We start from the raw sequence: 20,353 nt of genomic DNA, 5'->3' as shown, positions 1-20,353 counted from the left end.
TGGCTGTATTTACCTGGCTGTGTGGTTACCTGTCTGTGTGGTTACCTGGCTGTGTGGTTACCTGGCTGTATGGTTACCTGGCTGTGTGGTTACCTGGCTGTGTGTTTACCTGGCTGTATTTACCTGGCTGTGTGGTTACCTGTCTGTGTGGTTACCTGGCTGTGTGGTTACCTGGCTGTATGGTTACCTGGCTGTGTGGTTACCTGGCTGTGTGTTTACCTGGCTGTATTTACCTGGCTGTGTGGTTACCTGGCTGTATTTACCTGGCTGTGTGGTTACCTGGCTGTGTGTTTACCTGGCTGTATTTACCTGGCTGTGTGGTTACCTGTCTGTGTGGTTACCTGGCTGTATAGTTACCTGGCTGTGTGGTTATCTGGCTGTGTGTTTACCTGACTGTGTGGTTTCCTGGCTGTGTGTTTACCTGACTGTGTGGTTACCTGGTTGTGTACTGTGTGGTTACCTGACTGTGTGGTTACCTGGCTGTGTGGTTACCTGGTTGTGTACTGTGTGGTTACCTGGCTGTATGGTTACCTGACTGTGTGGTTACCTGGCTGTGTGTTTGTACCCCTGCTTATCTGATCTGACCATAGTGATGTGTGATCTGATCTGACCATAGTGATGTGTGATCTGATCTGACCATAGTGATGTGTGATCTGTGTTTTCCAGCTGTGATCCCGCTAACCGACTCAGAACACAAGCTGCTATCTCTCCACTTCGCTACGGACCCTGGGAAGGACTGGGAGTGGGGCCGGGACGACAGCGACAACATCAAGCTAGCCAGGTGAGTTAGTTACAACCAACGACAAACATCAAGCTAGCCAGGTGAGTTAGTTACAACCAACGACAAACATCAAGCTAGCCAAGTGAGTTAGTTACAACCAACGACAACATCAAGCTAGCCAAGTGAGTTAGTTACAACCAACGACAACATCAAGCTAGCCAGGTGAGTTAGTTACAACCAACGACAAACATCAAGCTAGCCAGGTGAGTTAGTTTACAGCCACCGACAAACATCAAGCTAGCCAGGTGAGTTAGTTACAACCAACGACAAACATCAAGCTAGCCAAGTGAGTTAGTTACAACCAACGACAACATCAAGCTAGCCAAGTGAGTTAGTTACAACCAACGACAACATCAAGCTAGCCAGGTGAGTTAGTTACAACCAACGACAAACATCAAGCTAGCCAAGTGAGTTAGTTACAACCAACGACAACATCAAGCTAGCCAAGTGAGTTAGTTACAACCAACGACAACATCAAGCTAGCCAGGTGAGTTAGTTACAACCAACGACAAACATCAAGCTAGCCAGGTGAGTTAGTTACAACCAACGACAAACATCAAGCTAGCCAGGTGAGTTAGTTACAACCAACGACAAATGTTGATAATTCGTTTTACTGGAGACAGGAGAACAAGAGGAGACATATGACAAGGTGTATAATTTTATAATAAGGCAGATTTATTCAAGTGTAAAGATATTAGACAAAGCGTGCGGCACGGCTCATTCTGTCTGATTTGTATGAAATCGTCCGGAAAAAGGTAGTTTCAACAATTGTACAGTTTTATATAGACAACAAGCAAAGTAGGTAGATCTGCGAGTCTGGCCTTCCGATTGGTCGATCTGGGTCTTGGGTAGTCCTGAACAGGCCTGGTGTCAACGTTCCATTGGTTCCTGAGATAGTTCTTTGTCTTGAGCTCCAACCCTGAGTTGTGTGTGTCTGTGGTTATCATGGGGGAGGGGAATTATGTGTGTCTGTAGTTGGTGTCTTAATAAGTCCAGCATATGTCCAAGAGAAATGAGGAGTATGTGTATTTTGTATAAAAGATGACTTATGTATAAAAGATGACTTATGTTGAAATGTAGTTATTACTAGTTTCCAGTCCCTATTACAATTTCTTACACAAACATCAAGCTAGCCAGGTGAGTTAGTTACAACCAACGACAAACATCAAGCTAGCCAAGTGAGTTAATTACAACCAACGACAAACATCAAGCTAGCCAAGTGAGTTAATTACAACCAACGACAAACATCAAGCTAGCCAGGTGAGTTAGTTACAACCAACGACAAACATCAAGCTAGCCAAGTGAGTTAATTACAACCAACGACAAACATCAAGCTAGCCAAGTGAGTTAATTACAACCAACGACAAACATCAAGCTAGCCAGGTGAGTTAGTTACAACCAACGACAAACATCAAGCTAGCCAGGTGAGTTATTTACAACCAACGACAAACATCAAGCTAGCCAAGTGAGTTAATTACAACCAACGACAAACAGGTGGTGGGGGTGGTGGTGGTGGGGGTAATAGGGGCAGAGGCGGTAATAGGGGTGGAGGGTAATAGGGGTGGGGGGTAGTAGGGCTGGAGGGGCAGTAGGGGTGGGGGGTAGTAAGGGGGGGGGATAGTAAGGGGGGGATAGTAAAGGGGAGGGGGGAGGGGATAGTAAGGGGGAGGGGATAGTAAAGGGGTAGGGGGAGGGGATAGTAAGGGGGAGGGGGAGGGGACAGTTAAAGCCTTGCTTCCTCTCTGTAGGAGGACAGTAGGGGTGGAGGGGACAGTTAAAGCCTTGCTTCCTCTCTGTGGGAGGACAGTAGTGGTGGAGGGGACAGTTAAAGCCTTGCTTCCTCTCTGTAGGAGGACAGTAGGGGTGGAGGGGACAGTTAAAGCCTTGCTTCCTCTCTGTGGGAGGACAGTAGGGGTGGAGGGGACAGTTAAAGCCTTGCTTCCTCTCTGTGGGAGGACAGTAAATACAGAGGAGAAATGAGAAGACAAAGACAGAAAGGAAGAGAGGAGATCCCCCCCTCTAATCATAGAGTCATTATCTCTAGGCTTCATACATCATTATCTTCTATAACGCTGCTTTACACAGAGGAGCTCAACTCTGATCTGAATGGCATAACCTCACGGAGCACTGTCTGTCTGTCTGTCTGTCTGTCTGTCTGTCTGTCATACTATCTGTCTGTCTGTCTGTCTGTCTGTCTGTCTCTCTGTCTGTCTGTCTGTCTGTCTGTCTGTCTGTCTGTCATACTATCTGTCTGTCTGTCTGTCTGTCTGTCTGTCTGTCACGGAGCACTGTCTGTCTATCCTCTGTCTGTCTGTCTGTCTGTCTGTCTGTCTGTCTGTCTGTATGTCTGTCTGTCACGGAGCACTGTCTGTCTGTCTGTCTGTCTGTCTGTCTGTCTGTCTGTCTGTCTGTCTGTCTGTCACGGAGCACTGTCTGTCTATCTGTCTGTCTATCTGTCTGTCTGTCTGTCTGTCTGTCTGTCTGTCTGTCTGTCTGTCTGTCTGTCTGTCACGGAGCACTGTCTGTCTGTCTGTCTGTCTGTCTGTCTGTCTGTCTGTCATACTATCTGTCTGTCTGTCTGTCTGTCTGTCTGTCTGTCTGTCTGTCTGTCTGTCTGTCCGTCATGGAGCACTGTCTGTCTGTCTGTCTGTCTGTCTGTCTGTCTGTCTGTCTGTCATGGAGCACTGTCTGTCTGTCTGTCTGTCTGTCTGTCTGTCTGTCTGTCTGTCTGCCTGTCCGTCATGGAGCACTGTCTATCTGTCTGTCTGTCTGTCTGTCTGTCTGTCTGTCTGTCTGTCTGTCTGTCTGTCTGTCTGTCAGAATGAGAGAAAGAGACAGGATGCTAGGTTGATGAGATCATGTCTGAGACGTGTGTCATTTGGTGAGTTTAAAAACCACTAATCTGTGAGACTTACATTGAATAATTTGCCACTGGGAATTTGGGTTCCTTAGAGAAGAAACTCCCCATTAATTGTGTACATATGTGAAGTCACACAAAGTCTAAGATTGAAGGTGTTTGTGAAGTTAGACCCTCTGAAGGTGATTGTGAAGTTAGACCCTCTGAAGGTGATTGTGAAGTTAGACTCTCTGAAGGTGATTGTGAAGTTAGACCCTCTGAAGGTGTTTGTGAAGTTACAGACTCTGAAGGTGATTGTGAAGTTAGACCCTCTGAAGGTGATTGTGAAGTTAGACTCTCTGAAGGTGATTGTGAAGTTAGACCCTCTGAAGGTGATTGTGAAGTTAGACTCTCTGAAGGTGTTTGTGAAGTTAGACCCTCTGAAGGTGATTGTGAAGTTAGACCCTCTGAAGGTGATTGTGAAGTTAGACCCTCTGAAGGTGATTGTGAAGTTACAGACTCTGAAGGTGATTGTGAAGTTACAGACTCTGAAGGTGATTGTGAAGTTAGACCCTCTGAAGGTGATTGTGAAGTTAGACTCTCTGAAGGTGATTGTGAAGTTAGACCCTCTGAAGGTGATTGTGAAGTTAGACTCTCTGAAGGTGTTTGTGAAGTTAGACCCTCTGAAGGTGATTGTGAAGTTAGACCCTCTGAAGGTGATTGTGAAGTTAGACTCTCTGAAGGTGTTTGTGAAGTTAGACCCTCTGAAGGTGATTGTGAAGTTAGACTCTCTGAAGGTGTTTGTGAAGTTAGACCCTCTGAAGGTGATTGTGAAGTTAGACCCTCTGAAGGTGATTGTGAAGTTAGACCCTCTGAAGGTGATTGTGAAGTTACAGACTCTGAAGGTGATTGTGAAGTTACAGACTCTGAAGGTGATTGTGAAGTTAGACCCTCTGAAGGTGTTTGTGAAGTTACAGACTCTGAAGGGGATTGTGAAGTTAGACCCTCTGAAGGTGATTGTGAAGTTAGACCCTCTGAAGGTGATTGTGAAGTTAGACCCTCTGAAGGTGTTTGTGAAGTTAGACCCTCTGAAGGTGTTTGTGAAGTTAGACCCTCTGAAGGTGTTTGTGAAGTTAGACCCTCTGAAGCTGATTGTGAAGCTAGAGCCTCTGAAGGTGTTTGTGAAGCTAGAGCCTCTGAAGGTGATTGTGAAGTTACAGACTCTGAAGGTGATTGTGAAGTTAGACCCTCTGAAGGTGTTTGTGAAGCTAGAGCCTCTGTCTTTTTTGGTATTTACTTTTCTATCTAAAAGACAGTCTTACGATTTTGAAAATAAGGTTTCTAGTGGAGTTAAAGGCACTACAATGGAGCCTTGCCTCGTTTTATAACTGAGGTCTTTTAAGGTCCTTCTCCCTTGGAGCAGCTGGGTTCTCTGGCAGCGGCTCATTTGACAATATATAAATAACTCTGTCCATTTACTTTGTCAAGTAAGCTTCCAGTGTATTCAACTGCAAGACAAAATAGAAAGTTATAGGGCCCTGGTCAATCAGACAAAACAGGAAGTTAAAGGGCCCTGGTCAATCAGACAAAACAGGAAGTTATAGGGCCCTGGTCAATCAGACAAAACAGGAAGTTATAGGGCCCTGGTCAATCAGACAAACAGAAAGTTATAGGGCCCTGGTCGATCAGACAAAACAGGAAGTTATAGGGCCCTGGTCAATCAGAACGCTATATGGCCCTGGTCAATCAAGTCAGCTAACTGTGTTGCAGAGTTATAGGGCCCTGGTCAATCAAGTCAGCTAACTGTTCTGAAGGGTTATAGGGCCCTGGTCAATCAGAACGTTATAGGGCCCTGGTCAATCAAGTCAGCTAACTGTGTTGCAGAGTTATAGGGCCCTGGTCAATCAAGTCAGCTAACTGTTCTGAAGGGTTATAGGGCCCTGGTCAATCAGAACGTTATAGGGCCCTGGTCAATCAAGTCAGCTAACTGTTCTGCAGGGTTACAGGGCCCTGGTCAATCAAGTCAGCTAACTGTGCTGCAGGTTTATAGGGCCCTGGTCAATCAAGTCAGCTAACTGTGCTGCAGGTTTATAGGGCCCTGGTCAATCAAGTCAGCTAACTGTTCTGCAGGGTTATAGGGCCCTGGTCAATCAAGTCAGCTAACTGTTCTGCAGAGTTATAGGGCCCTGGTCAATCAAGTCAGCTAACTGTTCTGCAGGGTTATAGGGCCCTGGTCAATCAAGTCAGCTAACTGTGCTGCAGGGTTATAGGGCCCTGGTCAATCAAGTCAGCTAACTGTTCTGCAGGGTTATAGGGCCCTGGTCAATCAAGTCAGCTAACTGTTCTGCAGGGTTATAGGGCCCTGGTCAATCAAGTCAGCTAACTGTTCTGAAGGGTTACAGGGCCCTGGTCAAGTCAGCTAACTGTTCTGAAGGGTTACAGGGCCCTGGTCAAGTCAGCTAACTGTTCTGAAGGGTTACAGGGCCCTGGTCAAGTCAGCTAACTGTTCTGAAGGGTTACAGGGCCCTGGTCAAGTCAGCTAACTGTTCTGAAGGGTTACAGGGCCCTGGTCAAGTCAGCTAACTGTTCTGAAGGGTTACAGGGCCCTGGTCAATCAAGTCAGCTAACTGTTCTGAAGGGTTACAGGGCCCTGGTCAAGTCAGCTAACTGTTCTGAAGGGTTACAGGGCCCTGGTCAAGTCAGCTAACAGTTCTGAAGGGTTACAGGGCCCTGGTCAAGTCAGCTAACAGTTCTGAAGGGAACATTGAAACATATCATTCTTCTTGAATACAAGAATGAATGTTGGGATTCGTGTTCTTAACTAAACATTGTTTCCAGCACAAAACACAAAGAGCCTTATTTTATTAAAGATGAACTATCTATAGTTTATTATCTATAAAACGTTAACATGTATCACTACAAGCTGTAGTGTTCAATCTTAATTCATGGCTAAATAAACCATGCAAGAAAAGAACCGTCCTCTCACTGTCAACTGAGTTTGTTTTTTCAGCAAACTTAACATGTGTAAATATTTGTATAAACATAACAAGATTCAACAACTGAGATATAAACTGAACAAGTTCCACAGACATGTGACTAACAGAAATGGAATAATGTGTCCCTGAACAAAGGGGGGGTCAAAATCAGTAGTTACAGTCAGTATCTGGTGTGGCCACCAGCTGCATTAAGTAGTGCAGTTCATCTCCTCCACATGGACTGCACCAGATTTGCCAGTTCTTGCTGTGAGATGTTACCCCACTCTTCCACCAAGGCACCTGCAAGTTCCCGGACATTTCTGGGGGGAATGGCCCTAGCCCTCACCCAACGATCCAACAGGTCCCAGATGTGCTCAATGGGATTGAGATCCATGGCAGAACACTGACATTCCTGTGTTGGAGGAAGTCATGCAAAGAACGAACAGTATGGCTGGTGGCATTGTCATACTGTAGGGTCATGTCAGGATGAGCCTGCAGTAAGGGTACCACATGAGGGAGGAGGATGTCTTCCCTGTAACGCACAGCATTGAGATTGTCGGCAATGACAACAAGTTCAGTCCGATGATGCCAAGACGCACCGCCCCAGACCATGACGGACCCTCCACCTCCAAATCGATCCTGCTTCAGAGTACAGGCCTCGGTATAACGCTCATTCCTTCGACGATAAATGCGGATCTGACCATCTCCCCTGGTGAGACAAAACCGCAACTCGTCAGTGAAGAGCACTTTTTGCCAGTCTGTCTAGACCAGCGACTGTGGGTTTGTGCCCATAGGTGACGTTGTTGCCGGTGATGTCTGGTGAGGACCTGCCTTATAACAGGCCTACAATCCCTCAGCCCAGCCTCTCTCAGCCTATTGCGGACAGTCTGAGCACTGATGGAGGGATTGTGCGTTACTGGTGTAACATGGCAGTTTTTCTTGCTATCCTGTACCTGTCCCGCAGGTGTGATGTTCGAACGTACCGATCCTGTGCAGGTGTTGTTACACGTGGTCTGCCGCTGCGAGGACGATCAGCTGTCCGTCTTGTCTACCTGTAGTGCTGTCTTAGGCATCTCAAAGTACAGGCATTGCAATTTTATTGCCCTGGCCACATCTGCAGTCCTCATGCCTCCTTGCAGCATGCCTAAGGCACGTTCACGCTGATGAGCAGGGACCCTGGGCATCTTTCTTTTGGTGTTTTTCAGAGTCAGTAGAAAGCTCTCTTTAGTGTCCTAAGTATTCATAACTGTGACCTTAACTGCCTACCGTCTGTAAGCTGTTAGTGTCTTAACAACCTTTCCACAGGTCCATGTTCATTCATTGTCTATGGTTCATTGAACAAGCATGGGAAACAGTGTTTAAACCCTTTACAATGAAGATTTGTTTTAAGGTATTTGGATTTTTACGAATTATCTTTAAAAGACGGAGTCCTGAAAAAGGGGAAGTTTCTTTTGTTTTTGTTGTTGAGTTTATATTTCTTCGAAAGCGTAGCATTTATAATCCAGATTTACTGTTGATATCTAATGTCTGTAACCTTTCTCCTCCTTCAGTTTAATCCTGTCTCTGGAAGCCAAACTGAACCTGTTGGTTACTAGTCCAACGCTTTAACCACTAGGCTACCTGCTGCTTACTAGTCCAACGCTCTAACCACTAGGCTACCTGCTGGTTACTAGTCCAATGCTCTAACCACTAGGCTACCTGCTGGTTACTAGTCCAACGCTTTAACCACTAGGTTACCTGCTGCTTACTAGTCCAACGCTCTAACCACTAGGCTACCTGCTGGTTACTAGTCCAATGCTCTAACCACTAGGCTACCTGCTGGTTACTGGCCCAACACTCTAACCACTAGGCTACCTGCTGGTTACTGACCCAACGCTCTAACCACTAGGCTACCTGCTGGTTACTAGTCCAACGCTCTAACCACTAGGCTACCTGCTGGTTACTGGCCAAACACTCTAACAACTAGACTACCTGCTGGTTACTGACCCAACCCTCTAACCACTAGGTTACCTGCTGGTTACTGGCCCAACACTCTAACCACTAGGCTACCTGCTGGTTACTGACCCAACGCTCTAACCACTAGGCTACCTGCTGGTTACTAGTCCAACGCTCTAACCACTAGGCTACCTGCTGGTTTCTAGTCCAACGCTCTAACCACTAGACTACCTGCTAGTTACTAGTCCAACGCTCTAACCACTAGGCTACCTGCTGGTTACTGGCCCAACGCTCTATTGGATTTTTATGAATTATCTTTAAAAGACGGAGTCCTGAAAAAGGGGAAGTTTCTTTTGTTTTTGTTGTTGAGTTTATATTTCTTCGAAAGCGTAGCATTTATAATCCAGATTTACTGTTGATATCTAATGTCTCTAACCTTTCTCCTCCTTCAGTTTAATCCTGTCTCTGGAAGCCAAACTGAACCTGTTGGTTACTAGTCCAACGCTTTAACCACTAGGCTACCTGCTGCTTACTAGTCCAACGCTCTAACCACTAGGCTACCTGCTGGTTACTAGTCCAATGCTCTAACCACTAGGCTACCTGCTGGTTACTAGTCCAACGCTTTAACCACTAGGCTACCTGCAGCTTACTAGTCCAACGCTCTAACCACTAGGCTACCTGCTGGTTACTAGTCCAATGCTCTAACCACTAGGCTACCTGCTGGTTACTGGCCCAACACTCTAACCACTAGGCTACCTGCTGGTTACTGACCCAACGCTCTAACCACTAGGCTACCTGCTGGTTACTAGTCCAACGCTCTAACCACTAGGCTACCTGCTGGTTACTGGCCAAACACTCTAACAACTAGACTACCTGCTGGTTACTGACCCAACCCTCTAACCACTAGGTTACCTGCTGGTTACTGGCCCAACACTCTAACCACTAGGCTACCTGCTGGTTACTGACCCAACGCTCTAACCACTAGGCTACCTGCTGGTTACTAGTCCAACGCTCTAACCACTAGGCTACCTGCTGGTTACTAGTCCAACGCTCTAACCACTAGACTACCTGCTAGTTACTAGTCCAACGCTCTAACCACTAGGCTACCTGCTGGTTACTGGCCCAACGCTCTATTGGATTTTTACGAATTATCTTTAAAAGACGGAGTCCTGAAAAAGGGGAAGTTTCTTTTGTTTTTGTTGTTGAGTTTATATTTCTTCGAAAGCGTAGCATTTATAATCCAGATTTACTGTTGATATCTAATGTCTCTAACCTTTCTCCTCCTTCAGTTTAATCCTGTCTCTGGAAGCCAAACTGAACCTGTTGGTTACTAGTCCAACGCTTTAACCACTAGGCTACCTGCTGCTTACTAGTCCAACGCTCTAACCACTAGGCTACCTGCTGGTTACTAGTCCAATGCTCTAACCACTAGGCTACCTGCTGGTTACTAGTCCAACGCTTTAACCACTAGGCTACCTGCAGCTTACTAGTCCAACGCTCTAACCACTAGGCTACCTGCTGGTTACTAGTCCAATGCTCTAACCACTAGGCTACCTGCTGGTTACTGGCCCAACACTCTAACCACTAGGCTACCTGCTGGTTACTGACCCAACGCTCTAACCACTAGGCTACCTGCTGGTTACTAGTCCAACGCTCTAACCACTAGGCTACCTGCTGGTTACTGGCCAAACACTCTAACAACTAGACTACCTGCTGGTTACTGACCCAACCCTCTAACCACTAGGTTACCTGCTGGTTACTGGCCCAACACTCTAACCACTAGGCTACCTGCTGGTTACTGACCCAACGCTCTAACCACTAGGCTACCTGCTGGTTACTAGTCCAACGCTCTAACCACTAGGCTACCTGCTGGTTACTAGTCCAACGCTCTAACCACTAGACTACCTGCTAGTTACTAGTCCAACGCTCTAACCACTAGGCTACCTGCTGGTTACTGGCCCAACGCTCTATTGGATTTTTACGAATTATCTTTAAAAGACGGAGTCCTGAAAAAGGGGAAGTTTCTTTTGTTTTTGTTGTTGAGTTTATATTTCTTCGAAAGCGTAGCATTTATAATCCAGATTTACTGTTGATATCTAATGTCCGTAACCTTTCTCCTCCTTCAGTTTAATCCTGTCTCTGGAAGCCAAACTGAACCTGTTGGTTACTAGTCCAACGCTTTAACCACTAGGCTACCTGCTGCTTACTAGTCCAACGCTCTAACCACTAGGCTACCTGCTGGTTACTAGTCCAATGCTCTAACCACTAGGCTACCTGCTGGTTACTAGTCCAACGCTTTAACCACTAGGCTACCTGCTGCCTACTAGTCCAACGCTCTAACCACTAGGCTACCTGCTGGTTACTAGTCCAATGCTCTAACCACTAGGCTACCTGCTGGTTACTGGCCCAACACTCTAACCACTAGGCTACCTGCTGGTTACTGACCCAACGCTCTAACCACTAGGCTACCTGCTGGTTACTAGTCCAACGCTCTAACCACTAGGCTACCTGCTGGTTACTGGCCAAACACTCTAACAACTAGACTACCTGCTGGTTACTGACCCAACCCTCTAACCACTAGGTTACCTGCTGGTTACTGGCCCAACATTCTAACCACTAGGCTACCTGCTGGTTACTAGTCCAACACTCTAACCACTAGGCTACCTGCTGGTTACTAGTCCAACGTTCTAACCACTAAACTACCTGCTGGTTACTGGCCCAACGCTCTAACCACTAGGCTAACTGCTGGTTACTAGTCCAACGCTCTAACCACTAGGCTACCTGCTGGTTACTGGCCCAACGCTCTAACCACTAGGCTACCTGCTGGTTACTAGTCCAACGCTCTAACCACTAGACTACCTGCTGGTTACTAGTCCAACACTCTAACCACTAGGCTACCTGCTGGTTACTAGTCCACCACTCTAACCACTAGGCTACCTGCTGGTTACTAGTCCAACACTCTAACCACTAGGCTACCTGCTGGTTACTAGTCCAACACTCTAACCACTAGACTACCTGCTGGTTACTAGTCCAACGCTCTAACCACTAGGCTACCTGCTGGTTACTAGTCCAACACTCTAACCACTAGGCTACCTGCTGGTTACTAGTCCAACGCTCTAACCACTAGGCTACCTGCTGGTTACTAGTCCAACACTCTAACCACTAGGCTACCTGCTGGTTACTAGTCCAACGCTCTAACCACTAGGCTACCTGCTCGTTACTAGTCCAACGCTCTAACCACTAAGCTACCTGCTGGTTACTAGTCCAACGCTCTAACCACTAGACTACCTGCCTGTTACTAGTCCAACGCTCTAACCACTAGGCTACCTGCTGGTTGCTAGTCCAACGCTCTAACCACTAGACTACCTGCTGGTTACTAGTCCAACGCTCTAACCACTAGGCTACCTGCTGGTTACTAGTCCAACGCTCTAACCACTAGGCTACCCTGCCGCCCCTAATGTCCGTAACCTTTCTCCCTCCTCAGTTTAATCCTGTCTCTGGAAGCCAAACTGAACCTGCTGCATAACTACATGAACGTAACATGGATCAGGATACCATCTGAGACCAGGGTACCTCTCCTCTTCCTCTTCCACATTGATTGGCTAATGCCAGCAAGTAATTGTTGTAAATGAATTTGATAGGTTGTTCTGCATGCTTGTTGTACTGCCAGCTCCCCAGCACCTTACTGTCTATATACAACGAATTAAGAAAACTACAATTTGCTGTCAAAGTCTTGAAAATGAGTAGATTAGACCGATCAACATCATTTACTGATTGTGCTTCCTCTCCATCCCTTCTCACCCCTCCCTCCCTCTCCCTCTCTCTCTCCAGGCTCCCCTGGCCCAACCGGAGTCTCCCACGGCGTCCCACGGGGGCGATGACGTCCAGTCTCTAGCCGACTCCATGGACTCCGACCGCGACTCCGTCTGCAGCAACTCCAACGTCAACAACGGCAAGGTCTCCACCAAGGACAAGGATCCCAAGGAGAAGACGGAGAGGCAGCAACAACGTAAAGACAAGGACAAGACCAGGACGGACTCTGTGGCCAACAAGCTAGGCAGCTTCAGCAAGACCCTGGGTATCAAGCTGAAGAAGAACATGGGAGGTCTGGGAGGGCTGGTCCACGGAAAGATCAACCGCTCCAACTCCGGAGGCAGCGGCCGGAACAACGGAGGAGTGGGGGGCAGCAACGGAGGAGGAGGGGGCGGCAACGGAGGAGGGACAGAGAATAATGTAGAGAAGAAGAAGGAGAAAAAGGAGGGGAAAGCACGGAAGGATGGAGGAGGAGGAGAGAAGGAAGGCCAGTCTGCGAGTACGTCGTTCTCCTCGGACAAGACCACCAGCCCGTCTCCCACCGAGCGTCCCCCAGGCGTGCCCTCTCCTCCCGGGGAACGGGACAGGGACAGGGGGGGTCTCCTGGCCAGACTGGTCGGGGATAAGGCCCTGTCGGAGCACTGGAAGTACAGCACAGACGTCAAGCTGAGCCTCAACATACTGAGAGCCGCCATGCAGGGCGAGAGGAAGTTCATCTTCGCTGGCCTTCTCCTCACCTCCCATCGCCACCAGTTCCACGAGGAGATGATCTCCTTCTACCTGACCTCCGCTCAGGAGCGCTTCTCTGCCGAGCAGGAGACGAGGAGGAAGGAAGGAGAGAAGAAACCTGCAGCAAACTCTACAACCACGACGACTACGACCAACGGGTCCTCCAACGCCCTGAAGAAACCAGAGCAGGAGAGCGCCCCTCACCGGGAGAGAGAGAGGGAGAAGGAAAGAGAGAGAGAAAAGGAGAGGGAGAGAGAGAGGGAGAGAGAGAGGGAGAGAGAGAGGGAGAGAGAGAGAGAAAGGGAGAGAGAGAGGGAGAGGGAGCGAGACACCCGCACCCCTCCTCCTCCTCCCTCCTGCCCTCCTCCTCCTATTCCCCTTCCCCAGGACTTCATCTCTTCCCCAGCCAGACACCACCAAAGCCATACCCCTCACATCCCCCCACAGATTGCCCTGAAGATGCAGGGCCGCCACAGCCCCTCGCCCCACTCCTCCCCCAGCAACGGTGCTACCAGGAGACCGGGGTCCGTCCCCCCTGTCCCCGGCCTCGTCCCAACTGCAGTCCCAGTGTCAGCCCACTACAGCCATACCCCTCCCATCCAGAGGTCCAGTATCATCCACCTGAGAGACGTCAACCTCCAGGCCCTCCAGGCACCCAGCTTCCAGCCGGACGACCCCCAGCCCAGCTACAAGCCTCCTCTGGTGGGCACCCTGAAGACCTGTGCCACTTACCCCCAGCAGAACCGCTCTCTGTCCTCCCAGAGCTACTCTCCAGCCCGCCTGTCTGGGGTCCGTTTGGGCAGCGGGGTCAACCACGCCCACCCGGGGGTCCCAGGCACCACGGAGCCCTACAACATGCCCGGGGAGCACAAGTCCCATACCTATACCAACGGCTTCAACGCTAGTCACATACAGGACTGTCTGGAGTTCGCCGACGTCGACTTGCCTCAGACCTGGGGGAGCAGTAGCGTCACCAGGACGGGTTCGGGTTCCGACAAGGTCAAAAGTCAGATGGGTAACGCTGGTGGGGGTTGCCTGGTGTACTGCCTGCAGCAGAGGCGATGCAAGAGGGAGAAGTGCTCCTTCTACGGGCGACCAGAGACAGATAACTACTGTTCCTACTGCTTCAAGGAGGATCTGAAACACAAGGAGTGGGAAGCCAAGGTCCTCAGTAGGCCTGGATAGCCTCTGACACCGCGCCAGCCAGAGGTGCTGCTACTCTAGCCTGGTGTACTATCTATCACACTACAGGTACTGCAAACCCTGCTGCTGACAACGCAACACAACAGAAAGACAACAGGACTGTGTCCCATAGAGAAGGAAAGAGAACAGGTCTACTCAATAGACTGTCTGTGGACGTTGGGACATCAAGACAGACAGACAGACATGCTCAGAGCCAGGTGATCGCCTGCTCTGTTTAAAAACGTTTGATTCCTGTCACTTCCTCTGTCTCAGTGTACAGTACAGGAGGCTACTGTAAAGGACACGACTACTTGATGACAAGCAGGGTAGATCTCTCTGTCCACTTAACATCTTTGGCCAGCAGGAATTTATAACTTTGTTCGTTTTTAAAAAATACATAATTTGGTTCAACTTTTAGTTAGTTTATGGAGAAATGTCTGTGTTTTTTTGCCCACAACTTGAATGGCAAACTCAGATATCATTTCAGGCACATACACTACACATAAAATAGCAAAATTGCAATTTTTTGTGCAGTGGTTCAAAACTTAAACTTTAAACTTAAGCCTAACTTCAAACTTAAACTGGGCTGTTTTGATTTAAAACCTTCAACCAACTTTCAAAACAAACTTCTCAAAGCAATACGCTAGTAACTTCAACAGGGTTTTTTATTTTTTATTTTGGATCAATATTTGTCCTAAAGGCAACTCACTGTGAACCCTTTCTGTTGTCTATGCACTCCTGTTGGCTTCAGTAGAGAGTTCAAATCCTCTGGCGCAGCTGAAAGACAATAGACAACAATAGGCAGGATATTCAGTCGAACGCAAAGAAACCCACACTAAGGAAAATAACCGTTTCGTGTGGTGAAAATGCACTTTGTAATTTAAGTTTGCAGTGTGCACTCACATTGATTACATGGTTTAAACGAAACAACAACAAAATCGAATTGGTTTTAATGAATCGTACTCCTTATCACAGGGAGGGCAGGGAGACTGTTTCAATGCTAGTTTGATTTGGTCTGCCTCACAAAATATTTGTATTTAATGTTTTCCTCTACATTCTACAGGTCTTAGATAAACCGAACATGTTTTCATCAGCAGTTGATTATCTTGGTTGTTATTTTACAGGTGCTGTGTGGTGTTGCTACCCATTAGGGTTTATTAACAACGACAAAATAACATGAAATCTCCTGGCCAAAGATGTTAAATATCTACAGAGAGAACGCTCTTCAAACAACTCCTGAATATAATGACGTTTGGGATCCTTTTTATTGTGTCGTGGTTCATGGACTCTCACCATTTAAATGTAAAAAAATATATGATTTTGTATTCATTTGAGAGTTTTACACAACTTAAATTATTAATTTGCACATTAGATACCAATGTACAGTACATAGCAAAAATGAGGAACAAAAATAAGATTAGTATATTGTGTAAAAAAAAAAAAAAAATCAGTTTGTGTGTTTTTGTGTATAGAGAATGTGATGATGGGGAATTTACAAGCCAAGGCTATAAAAGTGTTATATAGAAAATATTTTTATATAATTTTCACAAAATGCCATGAAGCAATATTTTGCGCTTTTTTCCTTATGGACACGGTTTGTCACTTTGGTAAGTTACTTTAAGTGCACGACGGACATTGGGTGGGGGTGGGGGGGTGGGGGGGGAGGGGGGGGGGGGGGGGGGGTGAACCGTCTGTTGGTCGAAAGGGGTCACTGGTCCTGCGTCATATCAAGGGGAAAACGACTTATAGTATTGTCATGATTGTTTCAATCAATCTGACATTGAAAGGGCTGTTGGTTTTTAAAACGGGTTGATAGATCGTCGATATTGCAACATCCTTCAAGATCACCTCATTTACGAGACTGCAGGCGTGTTACACCCGTCATGGTTGGTCCACCGGGCTGCATATTGCCGACAAAACTGTAACACGTAGTTAACACCAAACGTTTTAAATGTGAAGGGGATATTTCTAGTTCCTGGTTAGTCACGAGTCATCAGAGGTCCCATCGCGTGATGACGGTGATATATTGAATCGTTCTTTTTAATTCATATGTAAAAGCACAACATATATTCATTAATACTATGTTGCACAACATATATTCATTAATACTATGTTGTACTTCCACAGTGGTTATCTGTCTGTCCCTACCCTGGCATTATGTTGTCCTATAGTTTTGGGGTTAAAAGACATACTGTTGAGATTCAGGGGACCTGTATTCATAAAGCGTCCCAGAGGAGGAACACTCATCTAGGATCAAGTTCCCCGCCCCCCCCAGTCCATTCATTATAGTCTTAACAAAGTGGATCTGAGAACAGCACTCCTACTCTGGGAGGCTTAATGAATATGGGACCTGGTGTCTTGTCACCCAAACAGAACCCATCTATTCAGAGTCCTAAGGAATAAACAGTAATGGTTAGAACCCATCCATCCAGAGTCCTAAGGAATAAACAGTAACGGTTAGAACCCATCCATCCAGAGTCCTATGGAATAAACAGTAACGGTTAGAACCCATCCATCCAGAGTCCTATGGAATAAACAGTGTCAACAGTAACGGTTAGAACCCATCCATCCAGAGTCCTATGGATTAAACAGTGTCAACAGTAACGGTTAGAACCCATCCATCCAGAGTCCTATGGAATAAACAGTGTCAACAGTAACGGTTAGAACCCATCCATCCAGAGTCCTATGGAATAAACAGTGTCAACAGTAACGGTTAGAACCCATCCATCCAGAGTCCTATGGAATAAACAGTGTCAACAGTAATGGTTAGAACCCATCCATTCAGAGTCCTATAGAATAAACAGTAACGGTTAGAACCCATCCATCCAGAGTCCTATGGAATAAACAGTAACGGTTAGAACCCATCCATCCAGAGTCCTATGGAATAAACAGTAACGGTTAGAACCCATCCATCCAGAGTCCTATGGATTAAACAGTAACGGTTAGAACCCATCCATTCAGAGTCCTATGGAATAAACAGTGTCAACAGTAACGGTTAGAACCCATCCATCCAGAGTCCTATGGATTAAACAGTGTCAACAGTAATGGTTAGAACCCATCCATTCAGAGTCCTATGGATTAAACAGTGTCAACAGTAACGGTTAGAACCCATCCATTCAGAGTCCTATGGAATAAACAGTGTCAACAGTAACGGTTAGAACCCATCCATCCAGAGTCCTATGGAATAAACAGTGTCAACAGTAACGGTTAGAACCCATCCTTTCAGAGTCCTATGGAATAAACAGTATCAACAGTGAGGGATAGAACCCATCCATCGAGAGTCCTATGGATTAAACAGTGTCAACAGTAAGGGATAGCATATGGTACAGTTTCTTCATCTCTACATAATGGTCACATTGTATGTATATGCAGAGCAAGATGGCAGGGTGTGTGTGTGTGGGTGTGTGTGTGTGTGTGTCTGAGTCTAATCTGAAATACCTCAGTTGTCCTATTCGTGGTTTTAGGGGTTGTCAACAATGGTTTGGCATCGACTTTCACGTCTTTGATTTGCAATAATAATAAACTGTCCTTGTGTTCTGTTGTCGGTATAGATCAGGGGTTCCCAAACGTTTTCACTCGGAGCCCCCCTCTCCAGCGTTGGGTAACATCCCGTACCGTCCACCCCCGTCCCACGCCCCTTCGTCCCGTACCGTCCCCGTCCCCCCCTATGGACACAAGCACTGTTCATGACGCAAACTGTTGACACCCCGCTTGTTGGCGGAGAGAATTTAGCAGGTTTAAAAGCTTTTTTCCTGCAATTCTACACATTTTGTCATATGGGGTGCAAGGAAATTGTTGCCGTTTAAATGCTAATTTTCTTGCAATTATTTTACAATTTTGTCATGTCTAATGGTTCCCAAACTCTGGGCACCCCACAGTTTGGGAACCACTGGAATAGACGACCACCTATTGTTTCCGTCAATCCGCTGTGTTTCAGTACAATGTCTATATGGGGGTACGTGTCAATGAAGCCAAATGTTACTTTTTTTTAGTGTGTCCTAGTTTGCCCCTACATTGCAATAACAACGATAGAGACCTTTGGAAATTGGACTATACAAACCTTTATTCAAAGAAAGCACTGTTGTGATATTTAATTAAAGGCAAGAAACAATGCTTCACCTACTGTACCAGTGAGAGGATGAGGTGATGGGCATCACCAATACCTACCAGTGAGAGGATGAGGTGCTGTGCTTCACCTACTGTACCAGTGAGAGGATGAGGTGATGGGCATCACCAATACCTACCAGTGAGTGGATGAGGTGATGAGCATCACCAATACCTACCAGTGAGTGGATGAGGTGATGGGCATCACCAATACCTACCAGTGAGTGGATGAGGTGATGAGCATCACCAATACCTACCAGTGAGTGGATGAGGTGCTGTGCTTCACCTACTGTACCAGTGAGAGGATGAGGTGCTGTGCTTCACCTACTGTACCAGTGAGAGGATGAGGTGATGGGCATCACCAATACCTACCAGTGAGTGGATGAGGTGCTGTGCTTCACCTACTGTACCAGTGAGTGGATGAGGTGCTGTGCTTCACCTACTGTACCAGTGAGAGGATGAGGTGATGGGCATCACCAATACCTACCAGTGAGTGGATGAGGTGCTGTGCTTCACCTACTGTACCAGTGAGTGGATGAGGTGCTGTGCTTCACCTACTGTACCAGTGAGAGGATGAGGTGCTGTGCATCACCAATACCTACCAGTGAGAGGATGAGGTGCTGTGCTTCACCTACTGTACCAGTGAGTGGATGAGGTGATGGGCATCACCAATACCTACCAGTGAGAGGATGAGGTGCTGTGCATCACCAATACCTACCAGTGAGAGGATGAGGTGCTGTGCATCACCTACTGTACCAGTGAGAGGATGAGGTGCTGTGCTTCACCTACTGTACCAGTGAGAGGATGAGGTCATGTGCATCACCAATACCTACCAGTGAGTGGATGAGGTGCTGTGCTTCACCTACTGTACCAGTGAGTGGATGAGGTCATGTGCATCACCAATACCTACCAGTGAGTGGATGAGGTGATGAGCATCACCAATACCTACCAGTGAGTGGATGAGGTGCTGTGCATTACCAATACCTACCAGTGAGTGGATGAGGTGATGAGCATCACCAATACCTACCAGTGAGTGGATGAGGTGCTGTGCTTCACCTACTGTACCAGTGAGTGGATGAGGTGATGAGCATCACCAATACCTACCAGTGAGTGGATGAGGTGCTGTGCATTACCAATACCTACCAGTGAGTGGATGAGGTGATGAGCATCACCAATACCTACCAGTGAGTGGATGAGGTGCTGTGCTTCACCTACTGTACCAGTGAGTGGATGAGGTGCTGTGCATCACCAATACCTACCAGTGAGTGGATGAGGTGCTGTGCATCACCAATACCTACCAGTGAGTGGATGAGGTGCTGTGCATTACCAATACCTACCAGTGAGTGGATGAGGTGATGAGCATCACCAATACCTACCAGTGAGTGGATGAGGTGCTGTGCATCACCAATACCTACCAGTGAGTGGATGAGGTGCTGTGCATCACCAATACCTACCAGTGAGTGGATGAGGTGCTGTGCATCACCAATACCTACCAGTGAGTGGATGAGGTGCTGTGCATTACCAATACCTACCAGTGAGTGGATGAGGTGATGAGCATCACCAATACCTACCAGTGAGTGGATGAGGTGCTGTGCTTCACCAATACCTACCAGTGAGTGGATGAGGTGATGAGCATCACCAATACCTACCAGTGAGTGGATGAGGTGCTCTGCAGAGTTAGTTTGTGTCTTACCTTGTTGAGAGGTAGTGTGTGGTTCGTATAGCCCATTGCAGTGAGATGTGTTCATATCTTAAACAATTATAATAACAATCATTTATACCTGTCTCACGTTTCTGTCTCTTCTTTGTTTTTTTTCACTCTTGGGAAATGTTTGAATACTGTAAAATGTTTCTGTGTGGAAAATATCACCAGAACCAACTAGGGCAGCAACATTCCAGCAAATGTCTTTCCCACCATTCCCAGGTTTTACAAACATTCTGGTTGGGGGGATTACCGGTGTTCCTGCGTATTCCCTCCTAAATTCCAGGAATATTCCT

The 20,353-nt window shown here is 47.1% G+C and overlaps 1 protein-coding gene and 1 long non-coding RNA gene across 16 annotated transcripts in view; both read left to right on the top strand.

Moving 5' to 3' along the window:
- otud7a (OTU deubiquitinase 7A) overlaps positions 1 to 15,363 on the top strand; it is an 85,584-nt gene extending 70,221 nt beyond the window's left edge. Inside the window, exons 9-11 of the mRNA XM_055918537.1 lie at positions 667 to 781; positions 12,012 to 12,096; positions 12,359 to 15,363. Coding sequence (XP_055774512.1) covers positions 667 to 781; positions 12,012 to 12,096; positions 12,359 to 14,254 — 2,096 coding nt within the window. The 3' untranslated portion in view covers positions 14,255 to 15,363. The remainder of the gene's footprint in view (positions 1 to 666; positions 782 to 12,011; positions 12,097 to 12,358) is intronic.
- Positions 15,364 to 15,919: 556 nt separating this feature from the next.
- Positions 15,920 to 20,140, top strand: LOC129854528 (uncharacterized). Of its 15 annotated transcripts, none has more exons than XR_008759316.1 (5): positions 15,920 to 18,433; positions 18,472 to 18,857; positions 18,934 to 19,397; positions 19,436 to 19,941; positions 19,981 to 20,140. It is a non-coding gene; the product is annotated as an uncharacterized LOC129854528 (long non-coding RNA). The 15 variants fall into 15 exon arrangements; XR_008759319.1 differs by having other exon boundaries at positions 15,921 to 18,433; positions 18,472 to 18,627; positions 18,704 to 18,857; positions 19,436 to 20,140; XR_008759324.1 differs by having other exon boundaries at positions 15,921 to 18,433; positions 18,472 to 18,742; positions 18,819 to 18,857; positions 19,011 to 19,397; positions 19,436 to 20,140.
- The last annotated feature ends 213 nt before the right edge of the window (positions 20,141 to 20,353 follow it).

Source organism: Salvelinus fontinalis, chromosome 4 (genome assembly GCF_029448725.1).
Source record: "Salvelinus fontinalis isolate EN_2023a chromosome 4, ASM2944872v1, whole genome shotgun sequence".
NCBI lineage: Eukaryota > Metazoa > Chordata > Actinopteri > Salmoniformes > Salmonidae > Salvelinus > Salvelinus fontinalis.
This window is presented reverse-complemented; position numbering and strand designations above follow the sequence as displayed.